The following is a 22,971-nucleotide window of genomic DNA, read 5'->3' as shown; positions in this document are numbered from 1 at the left end:
GCAAACAAACAATATTTTAATTTAAGCCTAACTGTACGATTTTACTCTAATTTTTTTTTCTGACAAACTGTAACTAAAGTAGTTTTGCGGTATGGGCTTTGCTCATTGTTGAAGGCCGTACGGTGACCTATAGTTGTTAATGTCTGTGTCATTTTGGTCTCTTGTGGACAGTTGTCTCATTGGCAATCATACCACATCTTCTTTTTTATATTATAAAAGTCTATAAATCTAGTAAAAAGTTTGTTCAGACAATAAACGATAAAATGTTTTTTCAGTGTCAATTTTAAAAACAAAATACTTGTAAGAGATGTGTTTGTACCTTATTGCCTTTTTATTAGCTAAGCTTTAATTTGCTACACCTATCTCCTTGCAATTTTATACATCTAATAAAAATCTGAATTTACAGTAACTTACAAATGTACCTAAACAACTGGTTGGGGTTGAGAAAAGTTTTTAAACACAAATATTTTTCACTATTTCAGCTGCCTTATACCGCAACTGCTCAGAATCAGAATTCAGATGTGACAATGATAAATGTATCCAAGGAAAATGGCGCTGTGACCATGACAACGACTGTGGTGATCTTAGTGATGAAAATCCTAATTTCTGTAAAGGTAAAACAACAATTTAGAAACAGTGTTGCATTATGGGAAAGTAAAATTCCAAAATTATTTCGAAAAATCTATAGGGTTATATTTGCAATAATTGAAACTCGCATTTTGAATTAACTTAATATAAATCAAATAGAATTTTTTCTAAATATCACAAAAATTAAAATTGCGTTTTAGTCTAAAATGATGAAATCGCAATGATAAATGCACACAATAATTTCTGAATTTACAGTACTGACGTTCCTTTGACAGCTCTATCAAGCTTGAAATTAAACACTCACCTACTGTAAATAATGGACAGGCATATAAAAAAAGATAAAAATAACATATGAGTAATAAACATTATAGAATATTGACATTCCAAATCTTAGTACTATGATTTGACGTAAGTGTTTCACTCTTTTTTATCACCAGTATTTACAGTTCAATAAGAAATCTTATACATTTTTTTTTATCCATTTGTAAATTGTTTAATTAACTAATTCAGATGGTCAGAGTTTTTCTGGTCTCTTGAAGAGTCCATGTACAAGATTCAAATCCTTCTTTTATTAAGGCCACTTTCTTCCTTTAAGGTAGCACAATACAAAGATTTTTTTACTTCCAATCACTAACCTTTGAAATGCTGTAACTTTCTTATGAATGCATAGAAAATAATAAAAGAGGTATATATAGATAGATAAAAGATTTATCTTTTAAATGAATGCAATATTTTTATTATGCAATCATTATGTAATCAATTATTATGTAATTAGTGGCAAAATCTGGGTACGTCCACTTGAATGAATTTAGCTCTATCATCTCTTTAACTATACTAAAAATTTTAACGAAATCTTAATCAACACATTTTGGGCTTCAAAAGGGTGTCTCAGATTGTCTCTATGGTATTCCATTCTCTCACAAATCTCTAATTAGTGTAAACATTTCTCTTGAACTGAATTTTAATGTGCGTATTGTTATGCGTTTACTTTACTACATTGGTTAGAGGTATAGGGGGAGGGTTGAGATCTCACAAACATGTTTAACCCCGCCGCATTTTTGCGCCTGTCCCAAGTCAGGAGCCTCTGGCCTTTGTTAGTCTTGTATTATTTTAATTTTAGTTTCTTGTGTACAATTTGGAAATTAGTATGGCGTTCATTATCACTGGACTAGTATATATTTGTTTAGGGGCCAGCTGAAGGACGCCTCCGGGTGCGGGAATTTCTCGCTACATTGAAGACCTGTTGGTGACCCTCTGCTGTTGTTTTTTATTTGGGCGGGTTGTTGTCTCTTTGACACATTCCCCATTTCCATTCTCAATTTTATCCTAACCACATAAAAGAAGATAATGATTAATTAGGTGTAAAATTTGTTCTATACATTCTATCTAAAATCTGAGACACCCTTTTGTAGATAATGGCCATAGGAACAACATATAATAAAATCAACCCTCTAGGGATACCTATGCAGAAGCTAATTTCATTTGAAAGTGGAAATTTGGTGAAAAATATTTTAGACACAGTTAACATTATAATTGGTTACATAATTAAAGCATAATACTAACATTGCATTTATTTGAAAGAGTAATCTGTTAGCTATCCAAAACTACCACTTTTATAAATTTTCAAGCTTTATTAAGAAAGTTACAGCATTTTAAAACTTGGGAGTTGGAGTTATAAAATCTTTGTATTGTGCTACCTTAAAAGGCTTTTTATTTTTTATAAGTTGGTTTAGGGATCCACCCACCCCAATTTTGTCTTGAAATGAAATAAAATTAAAAGTTTGTGTTCTCTGACTCTAATTTTTCAGAACAGTTAAATGTATAAAAAAAATAATCAAAGACTTATTTTTATTATTTTAACCTCCTCAGACCCCAACATTTTACAGTAGTCATCTGTAAATCAACTAATTAAAAAAGGAGGCCTTAATTATTGTGATTTATTTTTAGTATACCATCATTGTGCTTTTGATCAGTACCAATGTGCTAGTGGCCATTGTATCCGTCAGAAAAGTGTCTGCGATGGAATGAGAGACTGCCGAGACAATTCTGATGAGAATGATTGTAAACCTCGATTCCCTGGGGGTAGATACTGCCCGGCTAACAAGTTCCAATGTGATAACCATGTAAGTATCTTCTATGACCACGTAAATATCATCCCCCAAAAAAACAATTATGTGTGTTTACTGAACCCCTATTGCCCAGAAACTTTTTTCCACTGAAAATTAGGAAGATAATATTTTCACCAGTATTGTTTTTGACATGGATGTTCTGTTTGTTTAACCACTAGCAGGAAGTAAAAAATTCTCGACAAGCATGTTATAAAAATATAGAAGAATCAAATATGACCAACAAAAGCTGCTTCAACAAATGACCATATTATTGGAATATAAGTAAATGCAATTCCATATCTGTTTCTGGAAATGTTTAAGACCATTTACTACTGGTGTGCAACAGACCGGCCATATTTAATTGGAAGGTTACGGTAACTTTACAGATATGGTTTTTTTTTGGCTTGCTTGGGATTAATGTTGAGTTTAAGAGATGTGGTATGAGGGCCAATGAGACAACTTTTCACCAAATGACAAAGATGTAAGCATATATAAGTCACTGTAGGTCTTCAACAACACACAAACCCAGAAGCAGATTCAGGATTTGTGAAAGGAGTGAGATGTTTCTAGAAAGAGGACTAAATACTATCAAGAAGAGTTGAAAAAACTTTTGGGACAATTTTATGCTAAAAATCATATTAATTGTGTGGAATTTGAGATTTTTTCTCCCCCTGATCATTGGGAGACGTACACACACTAAACGCCCCTAATTCTGCCACCTAAACATTTACTTTCAGTCTGCTTTGCAATGTGCCTTTGATGCAATGTAAGTCATTATTGCTTTTGTGCTGCTGTTCATAGTTTATATTGTAAATCCGATTTGCCTTACAAGGGTCAGATTATTTGCCAAAGGTTTTAAAAACGTCTCTTGATTTGATTTTAGTTGTGTATACCAAAGATCTGGCGATGTGACGGTGTTGATGACTGTGGTGATTCGTCGGATGAAAAAAGGTCAGTGTGTGACCTGATAGATTGTCCAGACACGACAAGGTATCGATGTGATAACATGAAGTGTATACCTAAATGGCGAATCTGTGACAAGGTAGATAACTGTGGAGATGGCAGTGATGAAAATAATCATCAAATGTGTAAGTTTTGATATACAGGGGATTCTTAAATTTTTATGCCCCACCTTCTATAGTAGAGGGCATTATTTTTTCTGGTCTGTGGGTCCGTTCCTCTGTCTGTTCATCCGTCTGTCCTACTTCAGGTTAAAGTTTTTGGTCAAGGTAGATTTTGATGAAGTTGAAGTCCAATAAACTTGAAACTTGTACACATGTTCCCCATTGTACGATCTGTCTAATTTTAATGTCAAATCAGATTTTTTTACCCCAATTTCACAGTCCACTGAAGATAGAAAATGATAGTGCCAGTGAGGCATCCTTGTACTATGGACACATTCTTGTTTTTCATTAATTTTCATGGATATCAATTTTCGTGGATTGCGGGAAACTTGCATTTTCGTGTGTATTTGTTTTTCGTATTTTGTTTACTGATCTCTGAATACAAATCCTATAGAAAAAGGGGAATTTGTTCAACATTTGACTTCCTGATTTACCTGTACCAACAAAAACTAGAAAATTGGTATCCAACGAATAATAAGGAGTCCACAGTACAGTGAAACCTGTAAATAAAATTAACACTTAAACTTAGAAAGAGGTAACAAGTATTAGGCCTTGGCTGACTGTAAATTTTGAAAGATGGATAAGTTAATGAGCTTATAGGGAAGGAAACCTTTAAATTTGGGTTGAAATGCACTGGTGACCTAACAAGACAGTGTTATGCTTATTAGAGTTGTCCTTTAAATCAGGCCTTGGTTGACTGCAAATAGGTTTTAAAATAGTGCACATATTTTCTTTTCACTCAAGTTCAATTTGAGTTCTTTTCTCTACAGGAAATTCTCCTGTAAAATCTTGTCAAATCTTTAGCAAAATGTGAATTTCATGACTTATATTTATTAAGTTTTGTGTTTTTCAACAGTTTATATTTTTACATTTGTTTAACCAAAAATATGTTCCCTCACAGGTACTGCCCTACAACAGTACTGTAAGCTGACAGAATACAGATGTGCTAACAAACGCTGTATCTCAGCAACCAAAGTGTGTGATTCTGTCATTGATTGTGGTGATGCGTCTGATGAGAAAGGATGTCGTAAGTATTAAAAAAATTGGTGCTATGGCCTATTAAAGAGGGTAGAAATGACCTTTACCGTCAGCCGTCAAATGTTGTTTTTTGGCTACTTTTAAAGGCAAATGGTGTTTTTTTTAGGCTGCTGTTATCCATCAAATTGGTTAAAATTTTAGTATGATACATCAAAATATCCTTATCGTGATTTGTTAGAGGTCTCTAATAAATATCATTACTGATATTTTTGGGAAAAATTAACATAATCGTCAAAATTAATGGAATTTTTTTATTTTCTGACTTAAAGAATGTGAAAAATTTTATTGTCATGCAACACAAATCAACAATGGGAGGGGACCCTCAACGATAATGAGAGAGGTTTTTTTTTCAATGATTCGTAAATAAGTGTTTTACATAGTGTAAATTCAGAAATTATTGCATGCATTTATTATTGCTATTTTTGAAGAATAGATAAAAATGAGATATTACAGTAATTATTGCAATTGCTGGAAAATATGCATAGAGATATAAATATATAAGAATGTTAGTTCTTATTATTAAGATAATCAACATGTCATATGATTCCTGTTTATATTTCCTCACAAAAATTTCTGAATTTACAGTATTATAAAAAAGAAGATGTGGTATGATTGTCAATGAGACAACTCTCTACAAGAGATCAAATGGCACAGAAATTATAACAGCTATAGGTCACTGTAGGGCCTTCAAAAATGAGCAAAACCCATACCACATAGTCAGCTGTGAAAGGCCCCTTAATCACAAATGTAAAAAAAAGACCATGTGAGGGCTCTATAAAAAAGCAAGGTGAAAAAGAAAAAAAAAGTATGTCAAAAATTCAAACAAGAAAACAAACGACTTAATTAATGTACAAAAATGAACCAAAAAAAATAAGTAACACAGCAACAAACGACAACCTTTGAATTAGTATATTTGACTTGTAGATAAAGGTGTAGGCCATGTGAACTGTACAGTAAATAAAGGCAATTGTCAACAACTATGTTCAGATTTAGTAGATGGTGGTTACTTCTGTTCCTGTAAACAAGGATTTACAATATCCACAACAGACAAGAAGTCCTGTGAAGGTAGGTTTATGGTTCATAGACTGTAATATATTCTTGATATATATACATCATATGCTTTTAAGTCATAAACTACATGAATACAGTGTGGGCTGATTGCATTATTATGTAATTTAAATTTAGATGTAGTGCAACTTCAGATTATATGACCGTGTGTTGTCTATCAGCTAATAGACATAATTTTAACATGCAACCGTGACATTGTCAATGGATTTTTTCATGATTAATTCATGCTTAAAATGGAATTTAGAATTTAATGATAAGGAATGACTGTTATATTTTTTCTATCTTTTCGAAAATAACATTAAAAAAGTGGTGAACACTTTAAAATAACCTGTTACACAGTTTATTCAGTTTTGAGTTTGTTTCTTCATATATATTTAATATGACTGTAAATTTGTTCTTAGATTTTGATGAATGTTCCTCTTGGGGAAATAACTGTACACAGATATGCAGGAATGTCAAAGGGTCATACAAGTGTGAATGTCACGAAGGTTTCCAGGATGTTAGTAAAACAAGTAGCAAAAATGGTGGACAGTGCAAAGCTGCAGGTAAGGTCAAAGGGTCACACAAATGTGAATGTCATGAAGGTTTCCAGGATGTTAGTAAAACAAGTAGTAAAAATGGTGGACATGCAAAGCTGCAGGTAAGGTCAAAGGTCAAAGTTCATTATACAAATGTGAATGTTGCATAGATTTCCAGGATGTTAGTAAAACAAGTAGCAAAATTGGTGGACAATGTAAAGCTGCAGGTAAGGTCAAAGGTCAGGAAGATTTTCAGGAGGTCAGTAGGACTGGTGATAAAATGGTGCACAGTGTGAAACTGCAGGTAAGGTCAAAGGGTCATACAAATGTGAATGTCACAAAGGTTTCCAGGACGTTAGTAAAACTAGCAGTAAAAATGGTGGACAGTGTAAAGCTGCAGGTAAGGTCAAAGGGTCATACAAATGTGAATGTCACAAAGGTTTCCAGGACGTTAGTAAAACTAGCAGTAAAAATGGTGGACAGTGTAAAGCTGCAGGTAAGGTCAAAGGGTCATACAAATGTGAATGTCACGAAGGTTTCCAGGACGTTAGTAAAACTAGCAGTAAAAATGGTGGACAATGTAAAGCCGCAGATAATGTCAAAGGGTCATACAAATGTGAATGTCACGAAGGTTTCCAAGACGTTAGTAAAACAAGTAGCAAAAATGGTGGACAGTGCAAATCTGCAGGTAAGGTCAAAGGGTCATACAAATGTGAATGTCATGAAGGTTTCCAGGATGTTAGTAAAACAAGTATCAAAAATGGTGGACAGTGCAAAGCTGCAGGTAAGCTCAAAGGTCAAAGGCCATATTTCAAATGTGAAGATCAAGGTTTCCAGGAAGTCGATAAGACTGGCAGTAAAAATGGTGGACAGTGTAAAGCTGCAGGTAAGCTCAAAGGTCAGGAAGATTTTCAGGAGGTCGGTAAGACTGGTGATAAAATGGTGGACAGTGTGAGGCTGCAGGTAAGGTCAAAGGGTCATTGAAATATGAATGTCACGAAAGGTTTCCAGGATGTAAGCAAGACAAGTAGTAAAAATGGTAGACAGTGTAAAGCTGCAGGTAAGGTCAAAGGTTGTGAAAATCACCAGGTTGTCAGTAAGACTGACAATAAAAATGGCTGACAATGAAAAGCTTATGTGACTTGAGTATTTTTTTTCAAGATAAAACATTAGACAGGTATCATATTTATATTTGATCGACATATAAAATAGAGATAAACAGCCTTGTACATGTCATAAACAAAACATAATGATACAATGCAAATTACTTGTGTAATTTTGATGTGTAAAGTAAAGTCAATTGTATTTGTTTGTAATTTTCTTTTAATATTTACACCAAGATGCCATTAAATGAAATTGGATATCCTACATTTATCATACTTTTCAATATATATATATATATGATCAATTTCCTGATAGCTCCCACCAAAATTATTGAATACTATCATTCAGCATAACTTCCAAATGATAAACTGGCTTACCAAAGCACAGGTATAAGGTTCATGAACTTATTGTATATTCATATTACATTAATTTGCAACGCTGAATCATTCAATATTTGTGGAAAAAATGAAAAAAACACAAAACATCATAAGTCTATTGAAATTCTGATCATAAATTCAATCAACTTTAAATTGGAATAAAGATTGCTTACCGTATCCAAATATCAATTTAATACATCAGAAACATTTTGTCATACAAAGCTATATAAAAGCCACAAGAACATGATTATCTCCCTTTCTGAATATTACAATTCTTAAGTTTTCGCAATCAAAGTTTGAAATAAGAGAAAGTCTTCAAAGTAATCAACATTTGTTTATGGATAATCAATAATGTTTCATTTAGAAATATCCAAAATTAACTAAACACAATCATAATATCAATCAAGGGCACACAATTACAATTAAAAATGCATACCCTAAATAAGGAAATGACAATTTCACAGCAAAATATCTTCCTCTAGTACACAGCTACTTTTGCATAGGTACTATTTCTGTACCAAAAATCTGTAGTACTGGAAATCTGCTTTTAATATTTAGCACTTTTTTGTTATTTTAAACTTATTGTAATATTTAGGTACTTGTATTTTTGAGTACTTCATTTGTACTTGAAATTTAAGTACTTCAGATTTTAGGTTGAACCATTACATTATGAGCATTTTGAAAGATCACTTATTTAAGTTATGATTTTCAAACATGAAATATTATTGCGATCACAATTGGTATTATTTTTGTACCAAGTTTTTTAGTACAAATTAAGTACTGTAAAATACAGGTACCTAAATATTAATCTACTAGTGAATATTACTGACTTAATCAGAACCTTTTATAATTAAAATATAACACATCTTTCATAGTATAAATTTTTTTGAACAATGCCTATCAATTGGCAAAATAGAACTTCAAATTCAAATGGTAATACAAAATTTTAAATCATTTGCATTTGCAAAACATCAGATAAAAATATAGACTAATTTACATGTAAATATCATATCTTTATTCTTTTTATATTTGATAAAAACACTTTATATAAAACAGTCATATTCAAAATCATTATAAATATTTACAAAATACACCAACCTTCAATCTTCAAATATTCTTGTTCACAGAACTGAGACACAACTACACCTGTTAATCAGTTATTTATCAATAGTGAAAAACATACAATGTAGTGAACAGCTTTTACCTGTACACTAATTACTGGAATAAAGTAAATCATATTGGAGCTAAGAAATGAAATAAAAACAGTCGTCAATAACGCAAAACAAGAAAACGAAATTCTACAGAGCACCGTTATTGACCTTCAATGCAGATCAATGAAGAATAACTTGGTTTTTACTGGTTTGACGGAAACCGAAGGAGAAAATACTGAAGAAGTTATCAGAGATTTCATACAGCAATTCCTACATGTAACACACAGGATAGAATTCGGCAATGTCCACAGATTTGGATATGGTGCCAAACCAGGTAGACGCGGACGCCCTAGACCGATTGTGGCCAGATTTTTATATTACAAAGATCTAGCACGATGGCTTTCAAATACGTACAGGCTTAAAGGAAAACCGTTTGGTGTTAATCAACAGTTTCCTGACATAATTGAACAAGCACGCAAAAGCCTATACCCAGTTATGAAACAGAAACGCGAAGAAGGACACACTGTCAAGTTAGTTAGAGACATTTTGTATGTAGATGGTGAAATGTACAACGACCAAATTTCGGAAATTGAACCAACTGACAGTCTCACATCTCAAATGCGCACACCGGACCACCATCAAGACCGGAAACAACGCCGACGCATATCTTCGACTCCTAACCCATACAATTAGGATCCCAATGGAGATTCTAAAAAAGTTAACAGTTCAATAGACTTAAATATATTGTCGCTCAATTGTTGTGGGATTATGAACAGAATGCAATATCCCGAATTTATAGAACTCATTAAATGTTATGACTTTATCTGCTTGACAGAAACAAAAACTGATGATTTTGATAATGTTGATATACCAGGTTATACTTTTAAATTGAAAAATAGAAAAACTAAATCAAAAGTCAAATCAGGTGATATTGCATTTGGATATAAAAATGAATTAGAAAATTATGTGCAAACAATAGAATCCAAGAGTAATTTAGTATTTTGGGTTAAAATTTCAGCCAATTATTTAAAAACAGAACAAGATGTTATGATTGGTACAGTGTACATACCACCCGAAAATTCTACTTATAAGGTACCAGATTCAATAAATATAATTGAACAAGAATTTCTAAATTTTTCAGCCAACCATGAGTCTATTTTGCTTACTGGTGATTTTAACAGCAGAACTGCTGCCAATTTAGACTTCTATGAAATAAAAAATACCAATCATGACACATCGGATAATTTTAATATTGATTTTTCAAACAATTTACACAAGTTTCATATGCTACGTATTAGAAATAGTTGTGACAAGACAAAAAACCACTTTGGAAATCTACTTTTAGAAATGTGCAGAAATAACAATCTGTTTATTTTAAACGGAAGGGTTCATGGCGATAAAGAAGGTTTATTTACTTGTCGCCAGTCTAGTGTGGTTGATTATTTTATTTGTACATACAATTTGTTATCATGTGTTGTAAATATGTCTGTACTTGATTTTTCTGCTCTTTTTTCCGATGTTCATTCGCCTCTGAACTGTAAGCTAGTCTTCAACTCGATTGATAACATCGTCGAATGCGATGACATTTTAATAAACGATTTGGCATGTCATGAAAGAAAAGGCTTCAAAAAATGGGATTGTGAAAAAGAAGCCGAATTTTTGAGAAATATCGATAGAAATAAAATCGATCAATTAAATAATGATTTAACTATGTTGAAAACCAGTATACTGGCTCAAGAAAATATTAATAAAATAGTTGAATCTGTAAATGGTTTAATGCTGGATTCAGCCGAAAAGGTGTTTGGATCTTTTACTTATAAACGACATGAAAAGAAATGTCGAAAAAAAGTTATTAAACCTTGGTTTGACCAAATATGTTGGGAAAAAAGGCGGTGCTTTCGAATATCAAAAAGAAGATATAAATACAATAAAACATGTTTAAAAAGAGAGGAGATGAAGAATACAGAACGTGAATATAAGAGGCAAATGAACATTTCTATTAACAAGCATAAAAAAGCCATGAGAAAAAAGATGAATGTTTTAAAAAATAGTAATTCTAAAGAATTTTGGAAGATATTGAACTCGTATAAAGAAAAAAAAAGGAATAATATTCCTGTTGATATACTTTTTGAATTTTTCAAAAATTTAAATTCGTCAGATCCTGACGCTGGTAAAGAAATTATTATAGATGAGAATAACGAACTTAATTCACTATTAAACAGTCCTATTACGGAAAATGAAATTTTTAAATGCATCAAAAATCTTTAGAATGGCAAAGCTTGTGGCGATGACTTCGTCATTAATGAATATATTAAGAGCACCACTCAGATTTTCATGCCAATCTATGTAAAACTGTTCAATATTGTATTTGATACTGGAAAAGTGCCTGAACTTTGGCTTGTTGGTAATGTTATACCTTTTTATAAAAACAAAGGTGACCAGTCAGATCCACAAAACTACAGACCAATAACTGTATTAAGCTGTATTGGTAAACTTTTTACGTCAATTTTGAATTTAAGACTGAGTAACTTTTTGGAAGAATATTTGTTGTTAAATGAAAACCAGTTTGGTTTCAGAAAGGGCTATTCCACTATAGACAGTATATTTGTAACACTCAGAAACGTGTCCTTCCCCCCAAACGTGTCCGATTCCCCCGAACGTGTCCACATCGACGTCACTGAACTGCAAACACATGTCTAGTCGTCAAAGGGCGCCAAAGCGTGTCATTTGTATAAACGCTCAAACGTGTCCATTTTTTTAATAAACCCCCAATCGTGTCCAATCCCCCAAACGTGTCCATATCAAGCTTTTTATTTTACTGGAACTATCATTCGTGTTCATATTATACAAACGTAGGTTATTTGTGTGGTTTTTTTTATTATTATTATTGTATAATTATTTTACGATCTTTTACGTTTACTTAAATTCTTTTTCTATGCGCATTAAAATGTTTGTAGCATTTCACCCTTTATAATGTGCCATAAGTTGTATTTTGGAAGGCAACATTTTTTTTAAATTTCAGCAACTTTTATTTGAAACGGCCTCTATATTACATAAGAGACATTGAAGTAGTTTCTTACTGAAGTCATTAACAAATCGGTCTTTACTCGCATTTATTTTTTTAGATTAAAATCCCAACTAGTGGTAATCCCAAATAACCGTAAAAATTAATGCCCAATTTTAAATTCCCGGTTTCATAATTAGACAATATATGTATAGTGTCTTGAAATATGAAATTTATTTGTATGAGGCTTAGAAACGGGGGAAATGCGAGGTTCTCGTAACCTATAATTTATTAAAAATTAGAACTGTTAAAAAAAATATGGGAGGTAAATTCGACTGAAAGCCCACCGTGCAATATTCTGATTAATATAAAAGGCATCATCGGAGTTAAATAGTATAAAACAATTTACAAAGTAAACGATTAATTCAACTGTACTAGAATTATTTGTATGTTCGCTTTAAATGAGCATGAAATACTTGCAACCGGACAATAAGCAAATTCAGTCAAAAGTTAATGCATATGTTACATATTAAATTTTCAGTAATGATAATCATTAACAACCGGCATTGAACAAATTAATGCTAATAAATTACCACTTCATCAACTGTGTCCCCATCATAGAACTGCCGTGAACGTTATTGATGTCGCGTTTAGGACATGTATTAGCGCTAAAAGACGCGAGACGTTCTGGCGTTTAAAAGTGGACACGTTTGGGCGAATAACAATAGTATCGGGCACGTTTGGGGGTTTTGAAATCGGACACGTTTGGGGAATATTGAATATTATGGACACGTTTGGGGAGAATAGACACGTTTGGGGGGAAGGACACGTTTGGGAGTGTTACATATTTACTCTGCATATTTTATTTGAATTACTGAGACAAAAAAAGAAAAAACTTTTTTGTGCTTTTATTGATTTTGCTAAAGCTTTCGATACAGTTTGGAGATCTGGTCTTTGGTCAAAACTCATTTTACATACAGTGAATGGGAAGATGTATAACACTATATTTAATATGTATAAAAATGTGAAATCACGAATTTTTAGTGATGGGAAATATTCAGACTACTTTCCAAGTAATGTAGGTGTAAGACAGGGAGAAAATTTATCTCCCATACTTTTTTCTATTTATCTAAATGATTTAGAAAGCTTTTTTCAGAACAAAAATGTAAATGGTTTGAAATCTTTATCAGATCAAATAGAGAACGAACTAAGTATGTATTTAAAACTGTTTGTTGTATTGTACGCAGACGACACTGTACTTATGTCAGAAACACAAGCAGATCTACAAAAACAATTAGACGCTTTAAAAGAATATTGTGATACATGGAAATTAAAAGTCAATGTCCCTAAAAGCAAAATAGTAATTTTTTCTAAAGGTAGACCACTACAAAATGTTAGTTTTAAATATGCTGATATTGAGTTAGATATTGTAGAAGAATTTACATATCTTGGTGTATTATTTTCTAGAACAGGAAGTTTCACAAAAGCAAAAAAGGCACAGGCTGATAAAGCAACAAGGGCTATGTACGATATTCTTAAAAATGGGAGATTACATAATTTGAATATTAAATGTCAACTAGAATTATTTGACAAAGTAGTTAAGCCTATATTATTATACGGGTGTGAAGTCTGGGGAATGGGCAACACCTCTGTTATAGAACGTGTTCATCTAAAATTTTGTAAATTACTGCTTAATCTTAAAAAATCAACGCCTGATTATATGATATATGGGGAACTTGGCCGATTCCCACTGGATATTTTTATTAAATTACGTACTATTAATTATTGGGAAAAGCTTGTAACTGGGGAAAATAAGAAGCTTCCTGTTATTCTATACAATCTTGTTACTGGTAGTTATAATGGAAATATAGCTTGGTGTAAGAATGTAAAATCTGTGCTTGATAATTGTGGGCTATCAAATATATGGAACACTAAATATTTTATAAGTAAAAACTGGTTGTATGATACTGTTAAATTAAGATTAACTGACCAGTTCAGACAGACATGGTATGCTACTGTACAGAATTCTCCAAAAGCTCTAAATTATAAATTATTCAAAAAAAGTATAAATTTCGAAACCTACTTTGATATTTTAGATGACAAAAATATTGCTTCTTTTTGTAGATTTAGAACGTTGAACACAAAAATTCCTATCGAAATTGGTAGATGGCAAAACATTCAGAGAGAAAGTCGTATTTGTACTTTGTGCAATTCCGGTGACATTGGCGACGAGTTCCATTATATTTTAGAATGTTCGGCAATAGACGATAGTAGACAACTGCTACTAAAGCATCATTTTATAAACAGACCAAATATTTTAAAATTTCAAGGTCTAATGAATAGTAGCAACCCTGAACTAAACAATCTGTGCAAGTTTATAAGAATTATTATTAAATGCCTAGAATCTCCTGGGTAATCACTTTATGTCTCTATTTTACATTTGTATTTAAAATTTATACTATGTTAATTTATTTGTATATGTCTCTGTACCATTGTACTTTGGTTTATGAGAATAAAGATATATATATATTGTGAAATACCATTACTTGATATTTGATATATTAATAAAATACCATTACTTAATATTTGATATATTAATAAAAAAAAGTATTTTGAACATTTTTATGAGACGAATGTTATTTTTACTTTGAGATTATAATTTTTATAGTTTTTGTAACCTTTAAACATTTACTACTTTTAAAGACATGTGATATCTAAATGAAATACATTATAATTTTTATCTATATAATTCATTATTTTAATTTGTTAAATGAATTTTTAATTGTTTTTTTTTATTATTTTTAAAATTAAAAATTATAAATCTTTTTGAAATTGTAAAAATGTTATTTTTACATATATTTAAATGTGAAATGTTTTGTAGATATGTGTCTCATAAGCCAATCTTATGGCTGGGTACTGATTGTTTTAATGGATGTTTTTATTATGTCATTGTATTATGTTCAATCAGTATGTGACACAATAATAGAATAAAATGTATTATAATAGATAATTATTATTTAAATAAAATTTGAACAAAATAATCAACCTGTATCATAAATATGATTTGATAAAATATATAAATGCTATTATTTAAAAATATATTTTCTTTTCTTTTTTTCATTTTTCTTTAATTTCCCTATTTCACCTAATTTACTGAACTCTATACAAAGAGAGATAACTCAAAAATAACTAAGGTACTCTTTTACATGTTACACCAAGATGCCATTAAATGAAATTGGATACCTTGCATTTATCATACTTTTCAATAACATGTGATCAATTTTCTGATAGCCCCTCCAAGTTTAATGAATACTAACATTCAGCATAATTACAAAATTTTCATTAATGGTCTCAATTGTTTCAGGGGACATGATGATGTTATTTTTCACCAGCGGTCATGAAGTCCGCCAATTGATACCTTCTAAGAAAGACTACTCTGGTATGATCAGCTGGGGGCGACACATGGGAGGGCTGGACATTGATGCAGAGAGACGATTAATATACTGGACAGATCTGTCGTTACGTAAAATACAGAGGGCTGCAGTCCCTCAAGACCAGAAGGTAGCGGAGACGACAAGACCACAGGATCTGAATGTGTTGGCTTTGAGGCCAGAAGGTGTAGCGGTGGACTGGGTAACAAAGTATGTAATATCTCATTATAGATTACAAAATTACCACAAAAAAAAATATTTCAACTTGGAACAGGCCAGTAGGAATACATATACTAAGGCTTAATTCCTATAAAATTCAATTAAAATGTGTTTGCCCTTGTGGCAGTGGAGGGGGCATTAAATGTTTCCCTTGTCTATCTGAATATACATCCCAAAAGTGGTTTCTATTCTCTATTTAGTTTCCTCAACCAATTGTAATGAAACTTTTACACTATGTTTATTACCACAAAAGACAGATCAAGTTTTAATTTCGAGGGCGTTACTTTTACTGTTCTATAGTTGTGCCCCTTTACAAATGGAAAAAATGCTTAATATTTCTTTTTCATTCTCTTACTTTAGTTTGCCTCATCCGAAGGTTATGAAATTCATACACTATATATGCTTATAACCACAAAACTCAGAACAAGTTTGAATTTGGATGGTGTCACTTTTACCTTTGTTGAGTTATGTCCCTTTATAACATTACATGTATATGCAAGCAGGGGTATTATCTGTGTCATGAGACATGTTCTCCATTTTTTTTTTTTTACAACAAATAGTGCCCTCTGGGATGTATAGGAGTTTCATTTAAAGATTAGATACATAATGTATTTAATCTTAAACTCTGTAGAGCTATGCATATGAGTCAACTAAGTTTATTTTGAATACTTGCAGGAATGTTTATTGGACTGATTCAATCAAAAAAATTGTAGCTGTGTCGTTAGATGATGGTCGATACATGAAAACGTTGATATCTGAAAATCTAGATTACCCACAATCCATAGCTGTTAGTCCTAATTTAGGGTAAGTACATATATGTAGAACTTGAAGGTATGATGGGGAATATAAAACGCGATGGTCACTTTAAAACGCAATGGCATTGGCTAAAATGCAATGTTTTGACACTCTATAGTGTGATGGTCTGTACAATTCTTTTAAACACACTAAAGTGCGTTTTTTCTGCAAAAGTATGGATGTTAGCAACGTGACACATCTTAAACTATGATGCGAATGTTTCTCCAGATTAAGGGTTTTTATTATACAAGAAAAAAAAAAGAGAAAAACAAATTATCAAAATCTGGAACATTTTTGGTTGTTACTGGAAAAGGTTGGGTAACTTAATTTGTAAAATTAAAAAAAGAAATTTAATCAAAACATTTTGGGTGCCAAAAAGGTCTACTCTTTTACTTTCAAATTTAATTATTAAAAAAAAATTAGAACATGGTTTGTTATTTCTGTTAAATAACGAAAAGATGTGTTGTAGAGTAGTAGCATATGATTGCAAATAAGACAACTCTCTACCCGTGCTACCATAGACCTTATGTCATTCATATATGCAGCTTTAGGTTATAGTGTGACCTTTAACGCAGAGCATTTCCTTACATCTCATAGTATTCTTTTAAGACTAAATGGCCTCAAAATAACCAGTGTAAACGATTCAAAGCAGAAAATAGCATTGTTTTAGGATCATTTTTTTCAAAAGTTGATATTAAGTTTTTTTCTGAAAATGATTACCATATTTTTGTAGTTGGGTGTATTGGACAGACAGCAGTGCATTGCAGCCTAAAATAGAACGGTCATGGATGAATGGAGACAACAGAGAAACACTCATCAGTACAAGAATTAGTCATCCAACAGGACTTACTATTGATGATTCTATGGGTGATCGAATCTACTGGTGCGACTCAAAAGAGAATATAGTAGAGTCTATGAGACCTGATGGAACAGATAGAGTCTTGGTTGTTGGCAAAGGTAAATAACTTTTTATTATGTTTTTCAGTCTGTGTGTCAATTCGTCTGTCAAACTTCAGTTTTTAAGTTTTTGTTGATGTCCATTTAGAATCATTACAATTTGCCTTTAGCGAGAATATTTTATGTATTTTAGAATTTACCTAATTTGAGGAATTAAAAATTGGTTCCAGAAGCTACATATAAAGAACTGACTCATTTGTTTTAATGTTAGGATCATGAATTGAAAAATTACAGCTTTGAATGAATTTGAAAATTTAAAACATTGATATTCAAAAGCTAAGAAATTTAAGAAATATTCACCTGGAAAAGCAACAGATTTATCTACTTTTGTTTATATACTGTAAAAGTAGAAATTTTTGTGGAGGATTTAATTTCGTTTATTTCGTGGAAAGAATATATCAACTATAAAATTAAAACCCCTCAAAAGTTTAACCTCCATATAATACCACTTACATTTAAGGAAACCACAAAATTAAATCCCCATGAAATCTTATAGAGAGATTAAACTACGAAATTTTAACCCCATGAATATTATTGTTTCTACAATATTCTTGAGTTTTTTTTATCTAATATAAAGAAGAAAAACTTCAACAGAATCTTAATTAGGATCATTCTTTTATTAATCCTTGCTTGTTATTTTATGTAGGCATAGTTAACCCAATGAGTCTTGATGTATTTGAAAGTAACCTTTACTTCGCATCACAACAGTCTGGTAGTATCATGAAAATGGATAAGTTTGGTCGAGGGATCAACTCCACTTTACAATCAGGGCTTCTGTTACCAACAACTGTCAGAGTATTCCATACAAAGAGACATAATATTTCAGGTTAGTATCCTTGGTTACAATTATAATTATTTCTGTAGCCGTTATGGTTTTCAAGCTATTTCTCCATCCACAGAGTTATTGCCCCTTTTTCTATTTGTTTATTTATATGTTCATGACATGTACCTTTTGTATGAAGGAATAATTTGATTGTTTTTTGTTTTTTTTTTAATATTTGGTGTAAGAAATTTCCCTATCTAGTCAACCAAAATTTGTAATTTTCACAGCTTTCTTAACAATTTACTTTGTGAGTTTAACCTCACAGAAGCCAGGTATATCCTGAATTGTACATTTGTCACCTGCCAATTTTTATGCCCCACCTACGATAGTAGAGGGGCATTATGTTTTCTGGTCTGTGCCTCCGTTCGTCTGTGCGTCCGTCTGTGCATCCGTCCGTCCGTTCACTTCAGGTTAAAGTTTTTGGTCGAGGTAGTTTTTGATGAAGCTGAAGTCCAATCAACATGAAACTTTATACACATGTTCCCCATGATATGATCTTTCTAATTTAATGCCAAATTATAGTTTTGACCCCAATTTCATGGTCCACTGAACATAGAAAATGATAGTGCAAAGTTCAGGTTAAAGTTTTTGGTCAAGGTAGTTTTTGATGAAGTTAAAGTTACATCAACTTGAAACTTAGTACACATGTTCCCTATGATATGATCTTTCTAATTTTAATTCCAAATTAAAGTTTTGACACCCATTTCACGGTCCACTGAACATAGAAAATGATAGTGGGAGTGGGGCATCCGTGTACTATGGACACATTCTTGTTGATATACATTTAAAGTCTTATAAGAAAGAACTGACCGTTGAAACACAAGTACTACTAAAAATAACCCTTGGTTTTCTAGATACTTAAATTAGCATACTATGGAGCACATTAATCCTCAATTCATAATGCAAACTCATAGACAAGTACTTTTTGACTCAAAATGATCTAAATATATTTTTCTTTCACCAAAAGTTTCATTTCTGCAAATTTGATGGTTAGCAATGACATCAAAAGCACTATTTTGTGTCAGAATAGGGCTACTTTTACATACTTTCCAAATTTGAGGGAGTGAATTGGTGGTCTGACACTTTGCATACATATGACAGTCTCTACCTGTTCAAACTTTTAGAAGATAGCTGTATACTATGTATGACATCACATGGAACCTCTTGTTTTGATACATATTTAGCATTTGGTTCTATTAGCAAGCAGTAGCTCTTCATGTAAATAAGATGCAAAAACCTTTTAATGACCTGCTGAAATAGCCTTTTCAAAAGAAGTTCATATAGATTAGTTTTCAAGGTAGATGCATGCAATTTCTGATATAATTGTCAATTTTATTTTGATGTCAAAGAATATGAATAGGTTTCTGACAAGAAGCAACAAATACGGTAAATGGAGACTACATAAAAAAACAAAAACTTAGCATCTCGAACCAAACAAAAAGCCTGGATGATATAAATAGTTTTTCAGAACATGTATACAACATTTGAGTGAATTATGAATAATCTGTTTATGATTTCAGTGAAAAATCCTTGTTCTGATAAGTGTAGCCATCTTTGTTTACTGGTTCCTGGAGGATATAGATGTGCTTGTCCAGATGGTACAAGATTTCAAACAGGAAATAAGTTTCTATGTGATGCTGGTGAGTTTATAATTTAAGTTAAGGGCTATTCCATTTTAAAATGTATGAGAGAAGGGAAGTTTTATTATTGAATGTGGGTCATGATTATTTTTTTTTAGTATGCATCTACATGTATTACCATTATGCAAAACTTTATGCAAAATTATCTAAAAAATGGTCCCTTTCAACCCAACCACATACATTTTAATGGAATTGCCGGGTAAGCCCTAACAACATTTGTAAGAAAATATTAACTGTAGATTAAAGTCTTCAGAATATATTGACACCTGTCACATTATCTTTTACTTTTTTTGGAGACAATATAATTGGATAGGTTGTGGCTGCATGTTTCATTAATTTGTCATAAACTAGCTTATTTAAAAAAGGGGGTTAATTGATGATTCCCCAGTATACAAACTAATATTTTATATTGGAACAATTTAGGTATCGTGTACTCTTTGGATTACACTGCATTTGATAAAAACAGAAAAAAGAAGGTTTATTTATTGTTGTGCTTCATTTCAAAGTGACACTGAGACATAGAAAGAATGACACATTGGTGAATATGTTAATGAGAGACAGGCCATAGTACGCGAAGAAATAGGAGATAATTATTTCCTAATTATTTACTGACAAAAGTATATTTTTTATTAAATTCAAATTTACAATAGGAGACAATTCTTGCATTATTTTTGACAAAAAAGAGCCATAAGTTTTTAAAAATTTTAAATTTAACATGGGAGATTAATCTTATTTTATCATTGACAAAAAAGATCTGGATCTTTTTATTTTATTTTTCAAATTTATAATGAGAGACAACTCTTGCATTGTTTTACAAAAAAAGAGCAGTACATATTTTTTAATTTTAAATTTACCATCCGAGACAACTCTTTACGGTGTCTTTGATGTGAAATAATCCATACATGTATATTAATCCTTTATTTTGTATTTTTAGCAATGGAGGAATCCAGACCTTTGCCTTCAGCGTGCCCTTGTAACAATGGAGGATCTTGTGTCCAGGATAATTCATCAGTTATAGTTTGCCATTGCCCACCTGGTAAGTTCTTTATTTATGCCCCACATAGTTCATTTATTTGTCCGTCCATCCATCTGTCCCACTTAAGGTTATTTTTGAAAGAGTAATGTGCCTTGGAAACATTAATCATGTGGAAAATCACATTGTTAGTGTAAAGCAAAATTATATCCGGGTGAAATTTGATCCGGAGGAAAAAATGTCACAGTAGTTGTTGTTATTTTTTTATCCGGAGGAAAATATTTCCCTGGGATATTTTTTCCTTTGCCATGAAATTCTATCTGGGTAGTTAACTTATTGAATAGTTATTAGAAAAAACTTATTCTTTAAAAATACTATGAAATAATAATAGTGTATTTGAAATAAAGCGAAATTGTTAAAAAAAAATGTCTTATAATGGGGAATAATTTCACAAATTATTCTTGAAAAAATTTCCTGAAATATTCAAGTCAATATTATCCTTTTAAAAAGAAAATTATCATGAAACATAGGGAAGAAAAACCAGAAGTAATTTCAAAGATCGTAATTGTGAAAATAATATATATCATGATTAAATAAGGTTAGTGAAATACATGTAAAAGTGAGTTGTTTTCAGATCTCAATACAAATATAAATTTAAAAGTAAGGTAGAAATATAGTTGCATTACTACTGTTAACAGTAATAGAAGAATTTGATTATGATGATATTTTTAACTATATATATAGTTTTGTCTGGGGACAGAGATGTAGCTGTTGATTATATGGAAATCAGATAAATCATAGCATAACAATATATTGGAACAAAAGCATGTTTAACAACTGGATAGTTTTTACCTGTGAAATGTTATCTGTCTTATTAAAACAAGTTGTAAGTCATCTTTTTATATGAATGAATATATAAAAAAAACAAGATTCAAGGAAAAATTTCACTATAAAATAGATTCAGAAATATATTATATTAATATCTTTAAAATATAAATTGCTCATAATTACCTCCCTTTGATAAATTATGCAAATTTGGTCTACCTTTGTGAAACATATTATAATTATAGTCAGGTATATATTGATTGTGAGTAACTTACATAGCAGTTAATGGGACTCTATTTCACACGGTTCTGTGAAATATAGTACGGCAAATATATACAGGTACATACTATCCGCATAACACAGATAGATTTTCACTCCTGGAAAAAATCAACCTGTGCAATACCATGCCTGGAAAAAAATTACCAGGACAAATTATCCTCTGGATAAAATATCACATAGGAAGAAATAAACCCTTACATTAGCACATACAATTCTTTCCAGATGTTTATTAAATGAAAGATATATATATCAGCAACATTTTCTTCAATCTTGCAGGTTTTCTTGGACCATACTGTGAACTTTTAGAACCTAAAAAACTCATGCCACAATTGGAGTCAACAAGTAAGTAGTAACAGTTTGAGGTATGTTTGAAATGAAGTGCAGGTCAAGGGCAGATTTTATTTGTTAAGAGGCATGTTTGTAGGTAGGAGTTAATACTGCTTACAATTTTTTTGTCAGATTTTTTTGGAAAACATATACTATAGGTTAATAACAGCAATATCTCAGACAAGTTCTTAAATGGTGGACAATTGACTTTTGTTATGAGAGTTATGCCCCTTGGAAATATTAAATAAGTACAACGTGGGGGGCATTGGTACTCTGTTCTTTTATTTAAAAGGATCTTGACAACATTTTTGCAGCGTTAGTTTCATGGAGACAAGCTTCCTTTTTTTGTAAAATATTTCCTCTTTTTTGTTTTACAATCTTGCGACTTTTATTGGTAAATTCAAATGCTCCACCATAGTAACATACTTAATACAATTAACTTGTATATCTATCGTAAGACTTGCTTAAATTATTTTGCCTCCTTCTGTTCCTGTTTTTTGTTACTATATAGTAACATTCTGTATCATATATATTATATTCATATTGATATAGGATTTATTAAAATTGTAGTGCCTTCCTCCTTCCCATTTTGTAACCACAGTTACGAATTCAATTTTGTATA

The 22,971-nt window shown here is 31.4% G+C and overlaps 1 protein-coding gene across 1 annotated transcript in view; it reads left to right on the top strand.

Annotated features, from left to right (window-relative positions):
- LOC139503232 (low-density lipoprotein receptor-related protein 2-like) overlaps positions 1–22,971 on the top strand; it is a 126,002-nt gene that overhangs the window by 98,449 nt on the left and 4,582 nt on the right. Inside the window, exons 68-80 of the mRNA XM_071292991.1 lie at positions 483–614; positions 2,536–2,711; positions 3,580–3,784; positions 4,722–4,847; positions 5,783–5,923; positions 6,328–6,471; positions 15,445–15,721; positions 16,406–16,534; positions 17,259–17,482; positions 18,129–18,308; positions 19,826–19,945; positions 20,880–20,981; positions 22,299–22,364. Coding sequence (XP_071149092.1) covers positions 483–614; positions 2,536–2,711; positions 3,580–3,784; positions 4,722–4,847; positions 5,783–5,923; positions 6,328–6,471; positions 15,445–15,721; positions 16,406–16,534; positions 17,259–17,482; positions 18,129–18,308; positions 19,826–19,945; positions 20,880–20,981; positions 22,299–22,364 — 2,022 coding nt within the window. The remainder of the gene's footprint in view (positions 1–482; positions 615–2,535; positions 2,712–3,579; positions 3,785–4,721; positions 4,848–5,782; positions 5,924–6,327; positions 6,472–15,444; positions 15,722–16,405; positions 16,535–17,258; positions 17,483–18,128; positions 18,309–19,825; positions 19,946–20,879; positions 20,982–22,298; positions 22,365–22,971) is intronic.

Source organism: Mytilus edulis, chromosome 14 (genome assembly GCF_963676685.1).
Source record: "Mytilus edulis chromosome 14, xbMytEdul2.2, whole genome shotgun sequence".
Taxonomy (NCBI): Eukaryota; Metazoa; Mollusca; class Bivalvia; order Mytilida; family Mytilidae; genus Mytilus; species Mytilus edulis.
The sequence above is the reverse complement of the archived record's forward strand: the minus strand, read 5'-3'. Positions and strand labels throughout refer to the sequence as shown.